The sequence below is a fragment of the Corythoichthys intestinalis genome, chromosome 3 (assembly GCF_030265065.1).
Source record: "Corythoichthys intestinalis isolate RoL2023-P3 chromosome 3, ASM3026506v1, whole genome shotgun sequence".
NCBI classification, from domain to species: domain Eukaryota; kingdom Metazoa; phylum Chordata; class Actinopteri; order Syngnathiformes; family Syngnathidae; genus Corythoichthys; species Corythoichthys intestinalis.
Genome location: NC_080397.1, coordinates 26,278,722 through 26,301,078, shown reverse-complemented (window position 1 = coordinate 26,301,078; position 22,357 = coordinate 26,278,722). Strand labels below are relative to the sequence as shown.

At 38.7% G+C, this 22,357-nt stretch overlaps 1 protein-coding gene across 5 annotated transcripts; it reads left to right on the top strand.

Annotated features, from left to right (window-relative positions):
* On the top strand, nt 1–22,357 carry mfsd10 (major facilitator superfamily domain containing 10). Of its 5 annotated transcripts, none has more exons than XR_009062831.1 (13): nt 4–416; nt 1,359–1,500; nt 2,634–2,730; nt 3,972–4,075; nt 5,391–5,549; nt 5,616–5,973; nt 6,356–6,467; nt 6,542–6,650; nt 7,631–7,721; nt 11,426–11,473; nt 18,540–18,629; nt 18,700–21,570; nt 21,692–22,357. XR_009062831.1 is itself a non-coding variant. In XM_057832918.1 (13 exons), exons 2-13 carry the CDS (start codon nt 1,360–1,362, stop codon nt 18,783–18,785), a joined length of 1,332 nt encoding a protein of 443 aa, XP_057688901.1. In that variant the 5' UTR covers nt 10–416; nt 1,359; the 3' UTR covers nt 18,786–22,356. The 5 variants fall into 5 exon arrangements, 4 of the variants coding, with proteins under 4 accessions (XP_057688902.1, XP_057688900.1, XP_057688903.1 ...); XM_057832918.1 differs by having other exon boundaries at nt 10–416; nt 5,616–5,807; nt 5,871–5,973; nt 18,700–22,356; XM_057832919.1 differs by lacking the exons at nt 18,540–18,629; nt 18,700–21,570; nt 21,692–22,357 and adding an exon at nt 15,275–17,025 and having other exon boundaries at nt 1–416; nt 5,616–5,807; nt 5,871–5,973.

Below are 22,357 nucleotides of genomic sequence, written 5' to 3'. Positions count from 1 at the left end.
ATATACTATATTTTAAAAAACTAAAAAAAATTAACCCGTTGGCTGCCATCAACGGTGCTAGGCGTCCATTACATGCTAAATGGATTGAATGAATGTTCATTGGCTCCTTCCATTCAAAATGGATGTGGGCAACATGACATAAATTGAATGTCTTTAGTTTTCAATAGCTGCCATTAGGTTTATAAAACATTTAGTTAAAAAAACAACTCACTATTAATGTAATACTCGGAATTCCAAGGTTCCTTGAATGTCGCGTTTTGAGTTTGCACTATGACGACACACTGATGTCCGAATGTAAACCGACACCGCTTCCTGGTACGGAGCGGACTTTTTTTTATTATAGTGGATGCATGAGAGCAAGAAACGCGAAGAATTGGATTGCAGGAGGAATTCATTCGTCCATTCACGTCAGTAGTGTGAGTATTGGAAATGCTTGTTTGTAATTTTTGTTCCCCCCACTCGGGGATGCTGAGTGACGTCGCTCTACGTCGTAGTTTAAACTTTTTAGAGGGGTATTACAGCATAGTTTACTGTCAGTTGGATACAGTGGACTGCTTTTAATGGCACGTCGTCCATTTTTTAAACTAATGCCTTAATTTTTTTTTAACTCGTTGACTGCGGTAGACGTCATATCCATCTGGAGTGTAGGAGGCAGTCAGGGTTACACGCACTCCAAATGGGTTAAAGCACACAAATCCGGCAGAACTGGATTTGTTGTGTTTCTGTACTGATTTTGATAGAACATGATTTGTTGTGTCTATGTACTGATTTTGATATTACAGAACTTGATTCGTTGTGTATACGTACTGATTTTGATAGTACAGAACTGGATTTATTGTGTTTAGGTACTGATTTTGCTGGTACAGAAACCAGCTGTACCCAAGGTTCTGCTGAGGGTGGTACAAATCCAGCAGAACTGGATTTGTCGTGTTCTGGTACTGATTGTGCATTTACCAGCTAAACTGGTACCAGCAAAATCAAATTGTTGTGTTTTGGCACTGATTTTGCTGGTACCGGCAAAATCAAATTGTGTTTTGGCACTGATTTTGCTGGTACAGAGCAAATCTAACAAGGTTCTGCTGGGTTTGTGGTCTTTGTGGTTCAAATCGAACAAGGTTCTGCTGGGTTTGTGGTCTTTGAGGTGCAGAATCCAGATTCAGCAAAACCAACAACCAACAGCAAAACTATTACCAGAACCCAACAAATCCAGCAGAACAGGATTTGTGGTGTTTAGGTACTGATTTTGCTGCTACAGCTCTGCTGTGTAACTTTTTTGTGTTTTGGTACTGGTCTAGGTTGCACAGAAACCAGCTGGATTTCTCAGCAGGGCCTTTTGACTTGATTTTATTTCATTTCAGCATGTCAGCTGAGAGGAAAGCAGCACCGTCTTCGTCAAGGGTGATCTTCGTGGTCTTTATCCTCCTGCTGCTGGACCTTCTCGGGTTCACCCTCATCCTGCCGCTGCTGCCCTCCATCCTGGACCACTACGCGCATACTGAGGTGGCTCATTCAAATTGTGTAATCATCATTTCCAAAAAGAAATGATCATTTCAGGACATGTAGCCTTCCCAGTAGTTGCGGAAAGCGGGGTTGTTTGTCACACTGGTTCGTTGGTTGGTAGTGACACTTGCCATAACTCGACCACCAGAAAGCAGTGTGGTGAAATATCAGTATTGAAATGATTAGAGTTGCACCAATTAAAAAAAAATCTTAATTAACTTTGCCATATTAGGCAACTACATTTTTAAAGGTCAATATCAAAATTTTAAAGTCCTCATTATAACGTTTATGAGCTTTTACGCAATAGGTTTTTAGTAATTAAAGTGTTACCAAAAAAAAAAGTAGTGCTTTGATTTTCTAGCTAGTTATTTATTTGCTTTCTGTTAGTCTAGCTTTTAGCCAAAACATGAATTGAGGGTTGATTGATGGAATATTTATGGACAACGATGTTACAAAGAACAACTGGATTGATAAAAAGAAAATATATAAATATATATATGTACAGTGGGGAGAACAAGTATTTGATACACTGCCAAATGCCATTTTCGCGTCAAATTTGGTGGGTGGCGGCTTATAGTCAAGTGCACCTTATAGTCCGGAAATTACGGTACATAACTCCATATGCGGTGTGTTCACAGCCAGTTTGATATCACAAAGCACTTCACTTTAAAAACTACAATTTTGAAAACTAATAAAAAAACAAATCAATATACGAGTTCTCTTCAAATCCCCAGAGTTCTTGATGAACTGAGAGCTAATAGGCGCTAGCCCTAACACAGCAGATTAGTCGAAGTTCACCTTGGAAGTCTGTTGTTTTGGAATCTGCCATAACTTGTTCTGTAACGGCACCTTCTTCAGCGATGAAATCCCCATAGTGTCTAACCAACTCGATTATCATTGTGCTAGCATAGCAGCTATGTCTAAGCAAACTGTAGATGTTGTTTTTTTCTTTATCTATAATCACCCATGGTGAGCCTTAAATGGTTCTCCTCCAGTGTCAACAAGGCTCTTCCTTGAAAACAATTTGGCATGTAACTTGAAATAACATGCTTTCTCACAATGTCTCAAACCTAGCCTTCAAAATACTAACCTAGCAACAAAACTAACCGTTCTACATGTGTTTTACGCCAAAGGATGCCGTCTATCAGACACTCCAGAGCTCCGTGGACGTCTTCAGAGAGGCCCTCGGTATTCCTATGGAAAAGAAGTTTAACAGTGTCCTGTTCGGAGGTAGGCCTGCTCATAATAAAGACAATTAACTAATTGGCTGCTATTGATGTCCGAAAACATTCATTCAATTGAAACATTGTTTGATTTTTTTTTTTTAATATATATATATTTGACTTTTGCGACTGTTTCGTGTACAATATCAATGGAAAAGAAAACCAATGCTTTTTTTCTTTTAAACCATAACTGTTTTCTAAGAATTTTTCCAGTTTTAGAAAAAGTTAGAAATTCCTATGTATGGCCCGTTAGACACGGACGCTTTGGCGCTTGTTTTTGTCTTTGTGAAGCCGGCACAACATTCTGGGGAACTTGTCAAATGACTTACATGATTAATGAATTCCGAAGCTGCATTGTTTGACAGAACCACCTGTTTCGACGTCACAAATGTATTGGAAAAATCGGCTGTGCTACCCTGTAGAAAGTATATCCCAAACAACGTTTCTTGACCTGTTCTGTTGCCCTGTCATGATGTGTGACTTGCAATCACGTAAAAAAAATCACTGTTGTGTGAAGTAAGATGTTTGTCAATTTTTGTTTCTAAGTAGGGATGTCTCAATCACATATTTTTGATCAAACCGGTGGTATAATCGTATTCATTTCACGGTAGGAAATATTTTGGTTTTTTTCCACTAGAGGGCACTCATGCTCTTTGGACGGGTGATGTTAGTCGGAATTTAATGATTTTTTAATGTATTTTTGGCCTAATATGGTCGTGTAATTGGTTATAGTACACTATAATAAAAACAGTTCATATAGATGACGTCCTGAGAAAAAAAATAACATTGTTTCCAAAATTATCATTCTCAGCAGTTACTCACAATGTTACTCATAATTTGAGTTTTTTTTTTTTCACCAAATACTTTTTTACTTGTACATGATTACATTTTTGGATGACTACTTTTACTTTTTATATCAATATATAAATATTATTTTTGAAGTAATGCTACTCTTACTTGAATAAAATGTTTGGCTCATCTACCCACCTCTGCCCTTGTGTCACCTCATGATTATTGTTCACAATGCAACAGAGGCCCTTTTAACATCCATTTACGCAAGTTGTTTTAAATGACACTTTTTACTGTGTTCAGTTAAACAAGAAGGAGGCTTGTTGAAGCAGATGGAACACTTGCATCTGTCTTGTTTCTAAACCCTGAAAGTTTGATTCATTTCTTTGGGCACCTTCAGATAAACCCTGTGGAGGCTTCAGCGGCCCATTCCTAGAAATTCCTCTTTGTGCTTTTCAGGTTTGATGGGCTCCGTTTTTTCCCTGCTGCAGTTCCTCGCTTCTCCCATCACTGGAGCTTTGTCGGATCGCTACGGCAGGCGACCTTTACTTCTACTTACTACAGTGAGTGCAGACAATATACTGTACCAATCGAGAAATGTTTCATGAACTCATCGACAAAAGCTAGTGATGTTCAGATGAGTAACACTTTCAGCTAACTGTACCGGAACATATGCCAACACTTCATCATGATGCATTTACACTGACGCCATCTAGAGGTCAAAATTTAGAATTGCCGCCATCTAGAGGTCAAAATGTAGAATTGCTTATTTCCCAACACAACACCATCATGTAGACCGGGGTCGGGAACCTACGGCTCGCGAGCCATATCTGGCTCGCAGACAAATCTTTAACTATTAAAAAAAATAATAATAATAATTTTCGTCATACTCATTTGCGCTTTGCGCGAAACAGCGACGGTCACCGGTCATACGCTCGTGTTGTGCAGTAATGAGCAGACATGAGTTTTACGGCGTATTTGAACTTTTTTACTTCTCCGACAACACTCCCGCACTTCGCACAAGATATCATCAAATTGGAACCTTGATGTGCTACGTTAGATCCCCCTAAGTCCCATGACATTGGCTGCGTGAGCCCAGGGTAATCACGGGACACGTAGTCCATATACTAAACCGGCGACTAGAAAGCCGGTTCGCAGTAATTTTAGTGGGAAAGTGGCAAACATGTCGTTGTGTCTATCTATCAGTCGCATAGACAATGCAGATGAGGCAGACACACTGTTCAAGTGGGGTTGCCGTATTGTGCTGTCGAAAATAGCGGCCTATGTGCGCGTGTGCGTGAGATCAGGAAGTAAACTCGTTTTTAGTTTCGTTTTCCGCGTTGTTACGATACATGGTCAGGAAATCATTCTGTAAATGTCCTAAAATGAACAGGAAGTGACCTGGAAATTGTCACAAAAGATTGCCTGTGAATGCGGATTTCAGTGCCATTGACGGCGCTAGATGTCCGTTCCAGTAAAAAACTGTTTTTTTGTTTTGTTTTTTGTTTTGTTTTGTTTTTTTGTTTTATTTCTGGCACTTTTTAAAACCAATATATCGATTCTTAGTGGGAGCATATCGATAACCTTTTTGGGCTGCAAAGTATTGTGATACATCCCTTTTTTGATGTATTAGACACCCCTACTTCTGAGTCTGTTCGTTTCGGCCTTTCAACAACCGAAACCGACTCCAACACAGTGTAAATCCATTTCAAATCCAAATCCTAGAATGGCAAAATCAATTAGGAACTTTTATTAATTTCTCTTTTCACGGATTCCATTTGGCACTGCTGTTCTCTTCTTGCACAGCATGAAATAATTGGATCTTGTTCCGACTTGATCTGGAGCAAGTAAAGTAACAAAGCCGTGTGTTGGCCGCAGGTGGGAATCGCGTGCGGCTACGTTGTGTGGGCTCTGTCCCGGAGCTTCGCCATGTTTCTTTTGTTCCGGGTGATGGCCGGCGTTTTCAAAGGCAACGTCAGCCTCTGCACCGCCATTGTGGCCGATTTGGCCGACCCCAAAGCTCGGAACCGCGGGATGGTGGGTGCGCGCGCCGGATTGCATACGTCCGCAAAGCCTAGCCCTTTTCCCATGCTTCATTTCCAGGCTGCCATTGGCGTGGCATTCTCTGTGGGCTTCACGGCGGGACCTCTGATGGGGGCCTACTTGTCAAGCGGCTCGCAGAGCACCAGACACCTCTTCTTCCAGACGCCGGCGTTGCTGAGCTTGGCTTTCAGCGTGGCCGACCTCCTTTTCATTTGGCTCATGCTTCCCGAAACACTCAGCATGAATGCTAAGGTCAGCCCGAGAAATGCAAGTCGGCGATCATCATTCCATTTAGTGTTTCTTCTTCCATTCCAGGCTTCCCATTCTGGCTTTGGGGACTTTAGAGATCTGCTCAGTCCATTGGCTTTGTTTAACTTCTCGGCCGTCACCAGAAGTAAAGCTCCGCCCTCAGAACAAAGTCAGTACTATACTATATTCCCCAACTTTTCAGACCCACCTTGTACATTTATGTAAATGGTACATATTAGTGCTTGACGATGTGACGATATACTGTGTATATATGTTTTTTAAAAAAATGATATAAAAGTTTTATAAAAGATAAACAGGAGAGATCCAAGCTCTGAGTCTTGCGGTACGCCAGTGGAAACGGGAAGGGGTTTTGATGTAAATGTTTTTAGTTTAACCTGTTCAGTTCAGCATTAATATCGATATAAAAATGGAAATAAAAACATGTTTAAGTAAACAAGTGGAGCTATATAAATAAATGCTCCAAGTACTTTTGGTCCGCCACATTTTTTCAGTGAGCGTTTGTTTACGAAATTTGCGTGCTGTCTCAATAGAAATGCGGCGGCTGAAACTGTTAGGCCACGTTTACTTCTGCTACCTCTTCCTGTTCTCCGGCTTGGAGTTCACACTGAGTTTCCTCACGCACCAACGCTTCCACTTCACCAGGTGCGTGCACTGTTGCGCATGAATTTTTTTTTTTCCTTTTTTTTTTAACGACATTGGATTTGCCTTTTCTAAAGCATGCAGCAAGGGAAAATGTTCTTCTTCATCGGCGTGACCATGGCATCCATCCAGGGCGGATACGCACGGCGAATCAAGCCTGGACATCATGTCAAAGCTGTCCGCATGGTAGAAGGAATTAGAAACTTTCTTAACGCCTCGACGCCTGAATTTACCTTTAACTCTTTCGGTGTTGTTGATGCCGCTAGGCGTGCAATCAGATTCAGCGGTCAATGAGTTCATCACTAGTAGACGTCCCATCCATCTGAAATGGGAGGTTGGCAGATTCGTTCATTCACTGCCAACGCTCCCACGTCATATGGATGGGACAGCCAGTGCCGTCAATGGCAGTCAATGAGTTAGGAAATGTATGTACATAAAGCATTGGAGGAATGCATAAGTGCATAAAAAATGGTATTGATAAAAAAAAAAAAAAAAACATTTTAAATGACCGAACAGTTTTACCAAACAATAAAAAATCAATATAAACAATTTTGAACAAATTAATAAATCATAAAATATTAGAAAGGAGGAATTTATTAATAAACTACTTATTATTTTTATATCCCCCCCAAATATTTTACTTTTTAACATTTTTTTATTTTTTATACATTTTCCATCTATTCTATTTTTTTGTTCTTTTTAAAATCTATTTTTGAATAAATTTGGAAAAAAATATATATTTAAATGTTTTTTTTAATTAGTTTTCTACGATTTTTATATTTTTCCCCAAATTATTTTTTCAATATGTTAAATTTGATTATTAAATGTTTATTTTCAATTAGTTTTCTATATTTTCTTCCATTTCTTTGTAGTTTTTTCAAATCTTTTGATTTGTAAGTTTTTTTGTACAGGGTTTTTTTCATATTCATGTGCTTCTTTTAATTCATCTTACATTCCGCTTTACCTCACGAGGAATGGGTTTTTTTTTTTTTTAAATTGGGATTTTACTGTAATTTTTTATTTGTTGTTTTTTTTTCATGTACTTATGTATTTTCCCATTGCTTTTTCATTTATATTTGTTCAATTCAGGCATCAAAGATTTATCTGAAGGAAGGGAAGAGTAGCAAATTGATTATTTGACAATTTGTTTGGGTGATGCTTTCCAGGCCATCGCCGCACTCATTCCAGCATTTATTCTCATCGGAATCTCGTGGAACGTCACTATGCTTTATGTGGGCTTGGCACTCTATTCCTTTGGTGAGTAATATTAACACTTAATTGCCTGTCATTTATGGAGGGCCGAAGCTGCCGAAATTAAAAAGAAATGGATAAAGGTGAAAATAAAAAATGACTATAAATAAAATTAAAAGAATATTAGTAAATGTGGAAATAAATATCAAAATTTAATTAAATATCAAAGGTGCTTTACTCTTGTATTCATTTCTTTGTCAGTCAAATGAGAGGGTGGTCTTAAATGTGCCTTAGACACAATTGAACCGTTCGTCTATTTGTTGGTTATGTAGTTGCCAACAGCTAGCGCTATGCTAACTGGGTCGTGATTTGCTCATGGAATTGACTAACATCAGTGGTGAAAGTGAGCTGGAACGGCCCGGTACATCGTTCTGGTAAAAGATTCGGGGCCGGAACAGTGCTTTGACCGTGAAAATATGACTGCAACTGTCAAGACCCCATGTTCAAAAATAAATGAAGAAATAAAAACTGCCAGGCTGCCACACACGCATCTCCAAGAAAAAACAATCTACTAACATCAGATTTATGGATACAAATGTAAACAACAAGCCTAATAAAGTACTTGTGCAGCGGCATCAGTTTCCACCGATATTTATCATTTATTTATTCCATGGAGTTTTACCCAGCGGCTCTGTCTCAGCGTAGTCTGACGAGTCGCGTCAATGTACGCATGCAAACTACCCTGGACTCACTTGTCCGTTCAATTGGCTGAAAGACTGACGTGATCAGCATGAATCGTTAGCGCTGATGGGTTCAAATGCACGTTTCTGGAACAACAAAAAAAGAACAAAGCAGAGTAGTAATGAACAACTTAATTTATTAAAAAAGGACAAAGCCACAGAAAATTGATCAGATTTTTCTGAGAAAGGAGAGCGTTGAAGAGGTTCATTTTATTATTTTTTTTTAACTTTATTTTATTTTACTTTAGAGGTTTAGAACATCTTCCATGTTAATGTGCACATTTGGACAGTTGTTTATTTATGTTAAGCTACTTATTTATTTCCTGACAATTTAAAGGTCAATATTTATTGTAGGATGTTGTTTGTTTGTCAGTGTGCATAATCAAAGAATCTTATTTTTGTTGGTGTATGTCACTTATATACATTTTTTAAAGAGTCATTGTCTACATTATCTTCAGTTTTAAAGTGCCTGTGACATGAAAAAGCATGTTTATTTCATAATACACGCGGTATTTTATGCTCCTGAATGATATGGACCGCTTGGATGTGTGTGGAAGCGATCGCTATATTTATTTAGTTTTTTGAATCCCGCGCCAGGAAAATGAGTGACTTCCGGCCGGCTTCGGTCTTGCATTGAGGAGGAGGGCGCTGTGACGTGTACGGTAGAAGACGTCCTCTTCACTATACAGCGTACTGTTGTGTATGGGGACGAAGGATTCAGCTGATTTTGCGGATTAATAGGTTTATTTTTCGCATCACGCCAGCCAAACGGCTGCAGAAAAATCATTCTGTATGAGGGAGAGGCGTATGCGCCTTTTTGGAGTTTCAAAAGGTTCCCATTCACCGTGGATATTTACTGTGGGACCATTGGACTTACGAGGAAGTGAGTAAACATCTTGTTTTGTATTATGTCAAATACGAATACAGCGATTACAAAGTAAACACTACAAACTTCCTTTAAATGAAGGACTGCTTACGTTTGATCATTGATAGGCATGTAAAAAGCTGTCCTAATGCTCATTAGCGGCAGCACGTTAGCGGCACAATAACTCCAGCCACCCTCCTCCGGGGAATGAACTGTAAATTGCTCTCCGCCGGGCGGTTTGCCGATCCGCGACAACAATAGACAACCGGGTTGTCATGTCAAATAATCCAGGATAGTTATGTGTGATTTTCCGCTTTGAAGACTTTGAAACATCACTCGGTTCGGGTTAGCATGTCGGCTAGCTGTCACGCCTTCTGGTTTGTTTACATTCTCCGAAGCCGGGGAAGGGAAATGACATATGTTCGATTTAGGTGTCATAAAATATAGTTCGGGAGGTGCGACAGTAAAGGTGAAGTCGACAGTTTTGACAATTATGGAGTAATTTTGCCATGTCGTCCTGAATAAATGCATTTTTATTATTTCATATTCCATTCAGCACAAGACTGTTATTTGTCATGACCATGCCATTTATTTGGCAATTGGGGAAAATACTTGGATAAAAAGAATATCCTGTAAAAATATTGAAGTAAAGAGACAGAAACAATGACATTTTGCCGCTCTCTTCGTCGCGTTTTCCTCATTGTGAATAGTTCCCCCTCGACGGGCTGACTGGTCCTTCTCAAGCCATTTATATAGCTATTGGGGAAAAATACTTGGATAAAAAGAATATCCTGTAAAAATATTGAAGTAAAGAGACAGAAACAATGACATTTTGCTGCTCTCTTCGTCGCGTTTTCCTCATTGTGAATAGTTCCCCCTCGACGGGCTGACTGGTCCTTCTCAAGCCATTTATATTGCTATTGGGGAAAAATACTTGGATAAAAAGAATACCCTGTAAAAATATTGGAGTAGAGAGACTGAAACAATGACATTTTGCGGCTTTCTTCGTCGCGTTTTCCTCGTTCTGAATAATTCCCCCTCAATGGGCTGAATAGTAAAATCGATGAGCCCAGTCTACCGCTGACGTCATCCACCTGTTGGGGACGCTAAAGCCCTATAATGGTAGGCGTGGCTAACCGGCAGATTAAAAGGCTAATTTCTCGTCATCTGTGCTTTGCTAAATTGTTGTATATAGTCGAATCGTCTCAAAATATGATTCTAATTCACATAATAATGCCGTTTAAGACTTTTTTTCTCGTGTCGTATGCTCTTTAATATTCTGTACACCCTATGATTTCAAGTTATGTTCTCAAGTTGTTAAAATTGAGGCTTTGCATTTAGATGTGAGGAAATCAGGGGGAAAAAAATAAGAGATGGAGGTTGGGCTTACTAGTGTTTTTGTCAACTGTTATTTTGCACATCATTGAAAAAATTCTATTTCTAGTGTATGCCTTGTAACATGAAATAGTCCAATGAATGTGTAAACCCTGTCGTGATTGTGTTTTATAGGTATAACTGTGCAAAAAGCAATTACTTTGAATTTCGGTGGTTTTAGATTTCAACCCCAACCCCCTTAAAAAAAAATAAAGGTTGCCACGGAGCCAAAATTTTATGTCAGGGAGTTCCGGCTCCAAATTCTGCACATGCTAACTGCTAACGCTAATCGTCATGTTCAGCAGCTAGAATTTGCTACTCATTGGATTTTGTGAAGACTAGCTCATTACTCGTTCTGGACTTCCTTGGTCATGTTCAGGCAGGCATTACGTAGTCGATCGCTACACTTGTATGTCCATTGACCAATCAGTGAATAGTTCAACATGCTTAGGACCACCCCCTCATTTGAATAACATTTCCTTCTGCATGTTCGTGCTGACAATGAAATTAATAATTATTAAGAGCCGAGACCTTTTATTTATATTCTTTTCCTTTCGGCGTTTCCCTTCAGGGGTCGCCACACTGAATCAGTTGACTCCATCTATGATTTCTTTTTTTCCTGATTTATTATTTTCAATTGTTGACTCTTATTTTGAATTTATACTTGTTTATACTTTCACTTTCATATATTAATTTTTAATTTTAGCAGCTTTGGTCCTCCCATTGACGCCATTGACATCTGTCACCGTGAACAGCAGCCGATGAGTTAACGCCACTTCTTTTCATTACAGCAGCGGCAGTCGTGGTCCCGTGCCTCTCCACGTTGGTCTCTGACCACGGTGAGCCTCTTTCTTTGGGGTGTGTAGTAGGGGTTGAAGGAGATAGTACCTTTTCTCGTAGGCACCGTCTCACTATTTGTATTACTGTTTGCATTGTATTAGTCAGATTCCTTTAAAAAAAAAAAAGAAAAAAAGATTCTGAGATATATCGTGATATTACATCATGAGATTCTCATATCGATTCAAAATCCGTCTGTATTGATCCTTTGCACATGTGTAAGTTTTAGTGGAAAGAAATAATTCAGTGGCTGCACTCGTACTCCCATCTAGTAGTTAGCAGGGTGCAGCAGCATTGCCTTGCAGTCTAATGAAGTAACAACAACATCAGACTAATCCGAGTAGAGATTGTGTACGTCTCCCTCTAGTTGTTGGCCACCATTACTGGGGTGTTTACACACCTATAGCAGCCCAGCGTCAGTCAATGTAAACAGTAACATTAGCTGCTGTTGGATGTGTTCTGATGGCGGCACACATCAGCAATGGCGGACGGGGTACTTCTGGTTGTTTTACTCAGACTGGTCCTCATATAAGTCTGAAATTTGGGCTCATTTGGGCTTTTACTGCAAAAACGGAGGCATGGAGTGTTTAGAATCCTGCATTTAAGCAGGTTTGGACTAAAGCAGGTTTGCACTAAAAAAGAGACAATGTTATAATGAAAGCCATATGTTCAAACATAAAACAAAAACATTTTTACTTGAGTGATGGATGAGATTAAGGAATACATTAAGAGAAATGTATTTATATGCATACACGAAGATTGCGGGGAGGCAGGCAGGGCACTGCCCCCACCCAGTGGCCGAAAAATGTCATTGAATGTAATTGACTTTTCTATATAGACCCTACTCACATGACGTCACAACCACGCCCCTGCGCCATATTGTCCATCAACTCGTCACTGTTGATGCATTACCGCTACGTAAATTCCTCCTATTATGGCGTGTTTTTCTGCTCGTTAACATTAATAATCAAAACGGTGAAGGCATGCGTGGCGGTCGGTTGCAGTAACAGAGAAGATAGACGGAGAGACTTGAAGTTCTACCGGATTCCGAGAGACCCAGAGAGGAGAGCGACATGGGCTGCTGCAATTCGACGAGAAAACTGGGCTCCAAACGATTGCCACAGATTATATAGTAGTCATTTTATATCTGGTAAGATGCATTTAATATATATTTAGAGGGTTTTAGGCTGACAACCACAATTAAGATCATTGCTAGGCTAATCGCCGACAACATACACTCAGACGTTGTGAATGAACTACCTGAAAATATATAATTATAAGGGGATAATAAGACAGTTGTCATAAAATTAATTTACAATTTCACTATTGAGGTCAAAAGCCAAAAAATAAATTCTACTAGGGACAATCTGGAGTAGTGCTATCGCACTTCATATTATACAGTATATGTATGTAGTGAGAGTGCTATCGCTAAACCATATAAACATTAAAAGCCCTAGCTCCATTGACAAATGACATGAAATACATTAGACTTGACAATGGATGTTAGCAAGAACAAAAGATTTTGAATTGAAAATTTCGTAACTCACCTTCCCGAGCACAAGATAGATTCCTGCCGAATTTTCGTGGACGAGGACCTGTTTCACCCAACCAGCAACGAAGTATTTATTAGCCTCCAAGCTCTTAAAGTTTTTTCAAACTTTCGTGAGAATAGGCTGATTTTGTGTGGACAAGATAGTTGTAAATATCAGGGTAGCAGATGTCAGGCTTAGACTGCGAAGACAGCGGGTCGAAAAACATCGATTTAGGCATCAAATATGGATCTGGCGAATGGATAAACTGAAGCTTTTCCACATAACGCCTTTTATGCAACGCATCCAATGAGTTTACAGCGTCAGATAACACCGGGGCTTTCATGAATTGCTCTATAACTTGCACGACTAATTGAAAACAATGAGAATAGGGCTAAAAAATACGGACAATATGGCGGCCGGATACAGCGACACGTCATTTTGTGACGTAGGTGAGTAGGATCTATATTCTAGTCCTTCTCAAAAAAATTGCATATTGTGTTAAAGTTCATTATTTTCTGTAATGTACTGATAAACATTAGACTTTCAGATATTTTAGATTCATTACTCAGAACTGAAGTAGTTCAAGCATTTTATTGTTTTAATATTGAAGATTTTGCAAAAAAGTCAAGAAAAACCAAAAATCCCCATCTCAAAGAATTAGCAAATTTCATCCGACCAATACAAATAAGTGTTTTTTAATACAAAAAAAGTCAACCTTTAATTGATAATATCAGCTATGCACTCAATACTTGGTCGGGAATCCTTTTGTTGAAATGACTGCTTCAATGCGGCGTGGCATGGAGGCAATCAGCCGTCGGCACTGCTGAGGTGTTATGGAGGCCCAGGATGCTTCGATAGCGGCCTTAAGCTCATCCACAGTGTTGGGTCTGGTGTCTCTCAACTTCCTCTTCACAATATCCCAGATTCTCTATGGGGTTCAGGTCAGGAGAGTTGGCAGGCCAATTGAGCACAGTAATGCCATGGTCAGTAAACCATTTACCAGTGGTATTGAGCACAGTAATGCCACGGTCAGTAAACAGTTTACCAGTGGTTTTGGCACTGTGAGCAGGTGCCAGGTCATGCTGAAAAATGAAATCTTTATCCCCATAAAGCTTTTCAGCAGATGGAAGCATGAAGTGCTCCAAAATCTCCTGATAGCTAGCTGCATTGACCCTGCCCTTGATAAAACACAGTAGACCAACACCAGCAGCTTACATGGCACCCCAGACCATCACTGACTGTGGGTACTTGACACTGGGCTTAAGGAATTTTGGCATTTCCTTCTCCCCAGCCTTCCTCCAATCTCTGGCACCTTGATTTCCGAATGACATGCAAAATTTGCTTTCATCTGAAAAAAGTACTTTGGACCACTGAGCAACAGTCCAGTGCTGCTTCTCTGTAGCCCAGGTCAGGCGCTTCTACCGCTGTTTCAGGTTCAAAAGTGGCTCCAGCACATGCCTGTGTACGGTGGCTATGAATGTTTCTACTCCATACTCATTCCACTGTTTCTGCAGGTCCCCAAGGTCTGGAATTGACCTTCTCCACAATCTTTCTCAGGGTGCGGTCATCTCTTCTGGTTGTGCAGCGTTTCCTGCCACACTTTTTCCTTCCTGCAGAGTTCGCACTGAGGTGCCTTGATACAGCACTCTGGGAACAGCCTATTCACTCAGAAATTTCTCTGTCTTAGCCTCTTGCTTGAGGGTGTCAATGATGGGCTTCTGGACAGTAGTCTTGCCCATGATTGCGGTTTTGAGTAATGAACCAGGTTGGGAGTTTTTAAAGGGTATTAAAACACTAAGGGGCTGTGAGATATCAATAGAACCGTTATGTGGCAAGATAACAAATATTAATAAAGTTAACAAAAAAAAAAATCGCATTCATGAGCAATTATCGAAAATAGATCGAAAATGACGAACATTTCCGAAAGTATTCCGGAAACAGCCGAATGGGGCGGAGACGTCATAACAGGGAAACGAAAGGTCGAGGCAGGTGCTATCGTTGTTTATGGACAAGAGAGTTGCGTTCGTGTTTTATCAAAAAATCGCTAAAATGGTTCAAACCTGTCATGCTATGTGTTCTACAAATAGCCATTTGTCGATATGTAGTAACCATGAGTTCCCGAACACGAGAAAAAGAGCTGGACTACGCAGACAATGAGTAAAGCCGTCCGTGCTAAGAGGGCTAATTTTGCAGACCCAGCCTCCGGCACGGTTTTGTGTGGTGCGCATTTTACACCTGAAAGCTATTTGAACTATGGACAAATGAAATCAGGTTTTGCTAGGAAATTGCTGATGAAAGCAGCCACCATACACGCGCAGCCACCTAAATGTCCCGCGATATCAAGAAAGAGGACGACTGGCTCTGATGAGACCACCCCAGGCTAACCAAAGGAGCGGAGCAGCCAAGCTCGAAATGGCCAGAGTGAGTACTCTTTTATAATAAAAACATATCACGCATTGGATATAGGACTGGACACATGTATAAATTATTGCTCGTAAAATATATAGAACAAATCCTCGAGTCCCATTCGTATTTGTGTCTGTTGGCAGAGCGAAAACCTATGATAGCACTATAAATGATAATTATTCTATACATTACATTATTTTGCGGTCACGGTGTATCAGCTTCACAAAAAGAAATGCAAAACAAACCATTCGGTGTTTCCCAGCCGATGTTGCCGGTGTTTCATAGTGTGATTGCTCCTCTCAATGATCCTTTCATTAGGCTGCATTGGCTTTCGTTTGGGCTCAAAATGATAACCCAAAACACCAAAGAAAGGTTCATAACTCTCCTCGTCACCATTAGAAGAATATTCGTTGCGTCGGATTCGTCGCTGCAACTAGAAACAAAATTGTCCGCTATCATCGCAGCCATTCAGTACTAAGCACTGAGCCGGTTGTTTCCTCGTAGTGACGTCACGCACACAATATGCTAGATTTCCGGGATCTCGTGGGCGGGTCCTTTTAGCTTGACAATCGATCCAAATTTCTATCATTTTCTTGGTGTTACGATGTGTGTAATTACACGAAGGTATACACGATATGAATCCAAAAACATGCGTTTATGGATAAATGATGGAATATTAGCATTTCCCCAGGTGTTGTCATACCCTTTAAAAGCCTCAGGAATCTTTCGCAGTTGTTTTGAGTTGATTCGTTGATTCAGATGATTAGGTTAGTAGCTTCTTTAGAGTACCTTTTCATGATCTGCTAATTTTTTGAGATAGGGATTTTTGGTTTTTCTTGACTTTTTTGCCAAAATCATCAATATTAAAACAATAAAAGGCTTGAACTACTTCAGTTGTATCTAATGAATCTTAAATATATGAAAGTCTAATGTTTATCAGTACATCAGTACAAAATAATTAACTTTATCACAATATGCAAATTTTTTAGAAGGACTAGGAAATAAATTTAAAATAAAAACCTAGCTGGTAAAATATTGTCTGTAAAAGTTGTAAAGCCATAAAACAACAAAAATGAATGAAATGAGCAAGAGTCCTACAAAGTATTTCAAAAAGGGTCATTTATTTTTTTGAACAGATAATAAAACTAGCACCTTAGAGATAGTCCCTTGCTTTGCTTAGCCAAAACTAAACCCGAAGAGGCAAGATGGATATTTGAAATTTCTTTTTTTTGGGTCTCCATTAACCACCCCCCCCCCCCCCACGTTAAACTCCGCCTATGCTTTTACGTCCATTTTGATTTGTTTTTTCGAAAGGGATATACAAATATCGCAATAATCATCTTCGTGTGTAGTATCGTGACTAATCGGGATCAAATTGAATCGTGACCTGTGAATTGTGATAAGAGTCGTATTGTCAGATATGAGGCAATACACACCCCTAGTGCGTAGTATGATTGACCAAGAGTGGCAAAATTCAATCGATAGATAGATCATGAAATTATTTCAGTAGTTATCGATTCATTTCAAGATTTATAAAGTTCAGCATTTCTTCACATATTCCCACTGTATTTATTTTATGTTTTGTTTCCATTTTTATTATGAATTGAAATAAAGACAAATTGAAGTAGATTAATAGAATAATTATAATACATATACATACATACATATATATATATACATACATACATATATATATATATATATATATATATATATTAGTGCTGTCAAAATTATCACGTTAACGGGCGTTAATTAATTTTTTTAATTAATCATGTTAAAATATTTGACGCAATTAACGCAGATGCCCCGCTCAGACAGATTTAAATGACGGTACAATGAAACGCTCACTTGTTAATTCTGTTTTATGGAGTTTTGCTGCCCTCTGCTGGCGCTTGGGTGCGACTGATTTTATAGGCTTCAGCACCCATGAGCATTGTGTAAGTAATTATTGACATCAACAATGGCGGGCTACTAGTTTATTTTTTGATTGGAAAATTTTACAAATTTCATTAAAACGAAAACATTAAGAGGGGTTTTAATATAAAATTTTTATAAATTGTACTAACATTTTTCTTTTAAGAACTACAAGTCTTTCTATCCATGGATCGCTTTAACAGAATGTTAATAATGTTAATGCCATCTTGTTGATTTATTGTTATAACAAACAAATACAGTCCTTATGTACCGTATGTTGAATGTATATATCCATCTTGTGTCTTATCTTTCCATTCCAACAATAATATACAGAAAAATATGGCATATTTTATAGATGGTTTGAATTGCGATTAATTACGATTAATTAATTTTTAAGCTTTAATTAACTCAAATAAAAAATGTAATCGTTTGACAGCCCTAATGTATATGTATACATGTATATATATATATATAGTTGTATATATATATATAGTTATCGATTCATTTCAAGATTTATAAAGTTCAGCATTTCTTCACATATTCCCACTGTATTTATTTTGTTTTGTTTCCATTTTTATTATGAATTGAAATAAAGACAAATTGAAGTAGATGAATAATATACTGTAATTATATATATATATATAAAATAAACATTGAAATAAATAAATAAAAACAAATACAAATGCCCCCCCCCCCCCCCCCCCCCGTTTTATTGAATTATTTCAACTTTATTAAAACATTGGAAAACAATACATATTAGAATTCAAACTTTAAATACAGATAAAAATAATGATTTAAAAAATTATACATAAATAAGAAAAAATACACGTTTGAATAAATGTTTCAATAAAATTGAAATAAACAGGTGTTGAAATGATGTTGAAATAAATGAATGAAAATTAAAATCAATAAAAACTCAAATGATCCAAATACATCAAATTTTAAATACATTTATAAAACTTAATCACCATTTGAATAAAATGGAAACTGGTATGAATAAATATAGAAATGACTAGAGAATTAAAGAGATTGGAGACAAGTTTAATGTTTTAGATTTATTTAAATAGAATTTAACACTCTTGGCTTCTTGTATCATCTTTTCGCTTTCTCTCCATGCCTGCGTGGGATAATAGTCAACTCCAGCTCCTCCAAAAGTCACCCTAAGTACGAATAAGTAACGAATTAATGATTTATTGGCCCTTTTTTTCACCTCTAGGTTCAGCTAGTCAGAAAGGAACAGTGATGGGCATCTTACGCAGTCTGGGCGCCTTGGCCAGAGCCCTGGGGCCTGTGACGTCATCATCCGGTAGCCGCAAACTCACCCGCATGCATGTGTCACGTACATGTTTAACTGTTGTATTTCCTCTTGTTTTCAGTTTACTGGCTAGCCGGCGCACAGACGTGTTTCCTGGTCACGTCAGCCTCCTTTCTCGTCCCTTTAATTCTGCTGAGCACAGCCTGATGGCCATGGGCGCCTCCCTCTTTACATGTATGCCTTTGGGATGGATGTTTGTGAGAGAGTTGGAAGCTTTTATACTTTTATATATATATTTTTTTGTTTGTGTCACTTTTAATTCTTTGACAGCAATAGACATACAATCCATTTGAAGTGCAAGGGCGAATGAACAAATGTAAACCGCATTCACTGCTAGCCCTTCCACTTCACATGGATTGGACGTCTAGTAGTGATAAACTCATTTAAAGAGTTTGAATTTACATTTTAAGAGCCACATGACTGGCCGTCTGTCATCGTCAATGGCACTGAATAAATCATTGACATTTAATTTCATTACAATACATCGTTGTTATGTTTCAACAACATTCACATTCGGGTTTCAGAATGAACCGTTTTGATTGGTTTGAACCATGGCGTAGGTTTGGTCTCAATATTGGTAGGGACGATATAACAGCATAAACTGCATGTACACTTTTTGCTGGAGATGGGTCATTAATAAGATCAAATAGATTGGGTGAACGCGGGTCAGGGCTACACTTCTCACCAATATGAACCTAATTAATTGATAGGCTAAATGATTAATGTAAAATAAATCTGTATTGATTTATACTAACTTTCACACTGCAAATTTACAGTATAACTTCTTAATCTGATATTTTTTCTTAAATCTAGTTGAAATATTTTCTCCATCTTGTTTTGAGTGTTAAAAGCTAGTTAACAGATTAATGCGTCAGATTCTTTCACCAACTTTAAGTAAATATTACTACGTATTTGTTCTTATTAAGCCCATACATCTAAATGTTGGTCATTTTTCACCTAAACCAAGATAAAAATGCTTTCAAATGATGTTTTCAACAATAGCTATTTTTGAATGAAGAACATTTCTGACAAACAAGTTTTTTAAAAAGTATTAAATACACACTTTTTGCTTAAAATAAGTCTGTTAAGCTTATTTTCAGCTAGCTATTTTATTTCAACAAATCTAAGTGAGTAAAATTTCTTGAAGCACTAGCAGATAAGCAGTGTACATGTATTTGGTTTAGGTGGTACACCGTTCAATTCAAACCTTTGTTTTCAAAAACTACCAAAGACACATTTTGAAAACTTCCAGAATAAGTGTCTGGATTTTAAAAGCAAATTTAAATTGCAATATTCGAACACAAATTATATTAACAATCATACACAAGAAATACAAACTTGTTAATCATCTTTTAACTATCCAGAAACGCAAAAAATAAACTGTTCTGTGCATGCGCGTAATGTTAAAAAGTGCTGCGAATAGGGATGGGAATCGAAATCCAATTCCGAACCGGTTCCTTGTGTTTCGAGGCCTCGACATCACAATGAAAAAGCCTGAACGATCCCTTTAACAATTCCTAAAGACGCATATTGTGTCGTGACGTGTCTTGTTGTCCAGACACATCAAACTAGCATGGCGCCAAGAACCACCCGCTCCAAAGTTTGGCTAGACTTCACCAGGAAAGAGGGTGAAAATGAAAGGTTACGATGGTTTAGCACGAACATTGCAGCCGTAAACATAACAATGACAGCACGTAGGTTCAAACGCTCGAAAGAGTGTCTTCACTTCACAAGGAAAAATTACAACCAAACGACTTGCAGTCTTGCAAGGTGGAGATAACTGCATCGGGAGGGAAGGTGGAGAAAACTGCTTTGGGAGTGGATACGACTAGTGATGGGTGCAGTGATAGTAACGTGCCGGCGCGCGCGCCGAGCTCATGGAGCAACCCCTGCATCGGTGCGCGTATCGCTGTAGGAAAATCACATGACGATGCATGAACTCATTGAACTGTGTCGACACAGTCATGACGCGGCTAACTGGTTCAAAAGGAAGCGTGTCTGTCAACGCGATGGAGCTGCTGAAACAATCCACATCTCACGGTTACTTCCTCGTTGTCTACATGCTTAGGAAATGGACGTAACACAGGGAAAACACACTTGTCATCTTCCATTTAAAATACAATTGATTTTAAGGTAACTCTTAGTTTATTAGTGTTACGGTTACACGCAGGTCCGTCGTTTGCGGTGCGTGGAAATGTCCCTTTTGATGGCTTCAAGGAACTAAACTGTATTTAACCTGCTAACATAGTGGTCAGAGCACTCACTTTTCGTCCGCGACGAGTTGGGCGCGCGGGTACGAGTCCTGGTCTGACTGTGTTAAACGGATTGCGTCGCACGGCGCGGCTCTAAGAATATCGGATATGTTATTATTAACATTATTTTTTTTGCAGGCGAAACTTCGCATTTGTACTTTCAACCAGGGCCGGCCCAGCCTATACGCAGACTATGCAGCTGCTTAGGGCCCCTGACCACTAAGGGGCCCCCAATCTGGCAATTGTTTAATTTATATTCTATTTTGTTTACTACAGTTTGCTTTATTCGACTTTTGTGAGTTTTGATACTTGATTACAAGCCTAAAAAAAAAAAAAGTTCTTAACTTCTTTCTTTCCTCTTTTAGAAAAAGGTTTGGCGCTATCTACTGTAAGTACTGACAATCATTTGGGGTGAGAAGTTTGAAGTATGCTGTGCAACAAAATCTGATTAATATACAAAATATAGACGTATGGCTTGGATTGCATGTATGAGTTTTACAGTACACTGTGAGGAAATGGTGGGCCAAAAATATGGGCCCCTTTGCATTATTTTGCTTAGGGCCCCCAAATGGCCCTGCTTTCAACCTGTCATATTCAAACAGTAGCCACCTCCTCAATGCTGAAGCATTATTGGACCAAGCATGAGAATGAAGTTTCTGATAATCCCAAGATAAACACAGGTATAGACCCATTCCTTTACTTTCTCACAGTAGCTTTTTTTTGGTAATTTATTAGAAATCGGTAATTAAGCTATAATTTATTTACTGTCCACTTCAATTTTTTTCTGATGGGCTATGGTAGCACTTAGATGATGAAGTGGGGAGTCAATGAGACAATGCAACTGTAGATGAAATTGCAAAAGTGCAACGACACATGGCTGAGCCCAACATTGCACGCAATGCAGATTTTCTTCAATACCGGAGGAGCCAAAGGACAACCTATCCAAACCTCTTTCAACTGGCTAAGAAATTCTTGAGCATGCTGGCATCGTTGGTTCCATGCGAGTGTGTGTTGTCCACAGCAGGTGAAATTGAAATAAATAAAAAGGAACCAACTTAATATTTAACATAAAAAAAACTATGTTTTTGAATAAAATTTACAAAAGTCCTCAAGCATCCTCATTCATTATTACTTACATTTTCACATGATAATATATGTGTTCACATAATTTAAAGATATGGAATAATGCAATATGAATGCAAAGACTTAAATGATTTGATTTTACATACTATGTCTCAATTCAGTGTCAATCTGTCAAGTGGGTTGCCTGTAGGGATTTTTTATGTCCAGCAGGTGTCACTGTTCAATGACACAGTATCCACACTGCGTCAACACAATGTGTCACTGTGTCGACACGCTTCAAGATGTCTCACGGACCCATCACTAGATACGACTGCACTGTCCTCACCGAGACGCTAACGCAGGGGTGTCCAAACTTTTTGCAAAGGGGGCCAGATTTGGTGCGGT

Coding starts and splice junctions, on each gene's coding strand:
- mfsd10 (XM_057832917.1), top strand. CDS start 1,360: ATGTCAGCTGAGAGGAAAGCAGCACCGTCTTCGTCAAGGGTGATCTTC. Junction 1,501..2,633: donor ACCACTACGCGCATACTGAG/GTGGCTCATTCA, acceptor TTTACGCCAAAG/GATGCCGTCTATCAGACACT. Junction 2,731..3,971: donor TAACAGTGTCCTGTTCGGAG/GTAGGCCTGCTC, acceptor TGTGCTTTTCAG/GTTTGATGGGCTCCGTTTTT.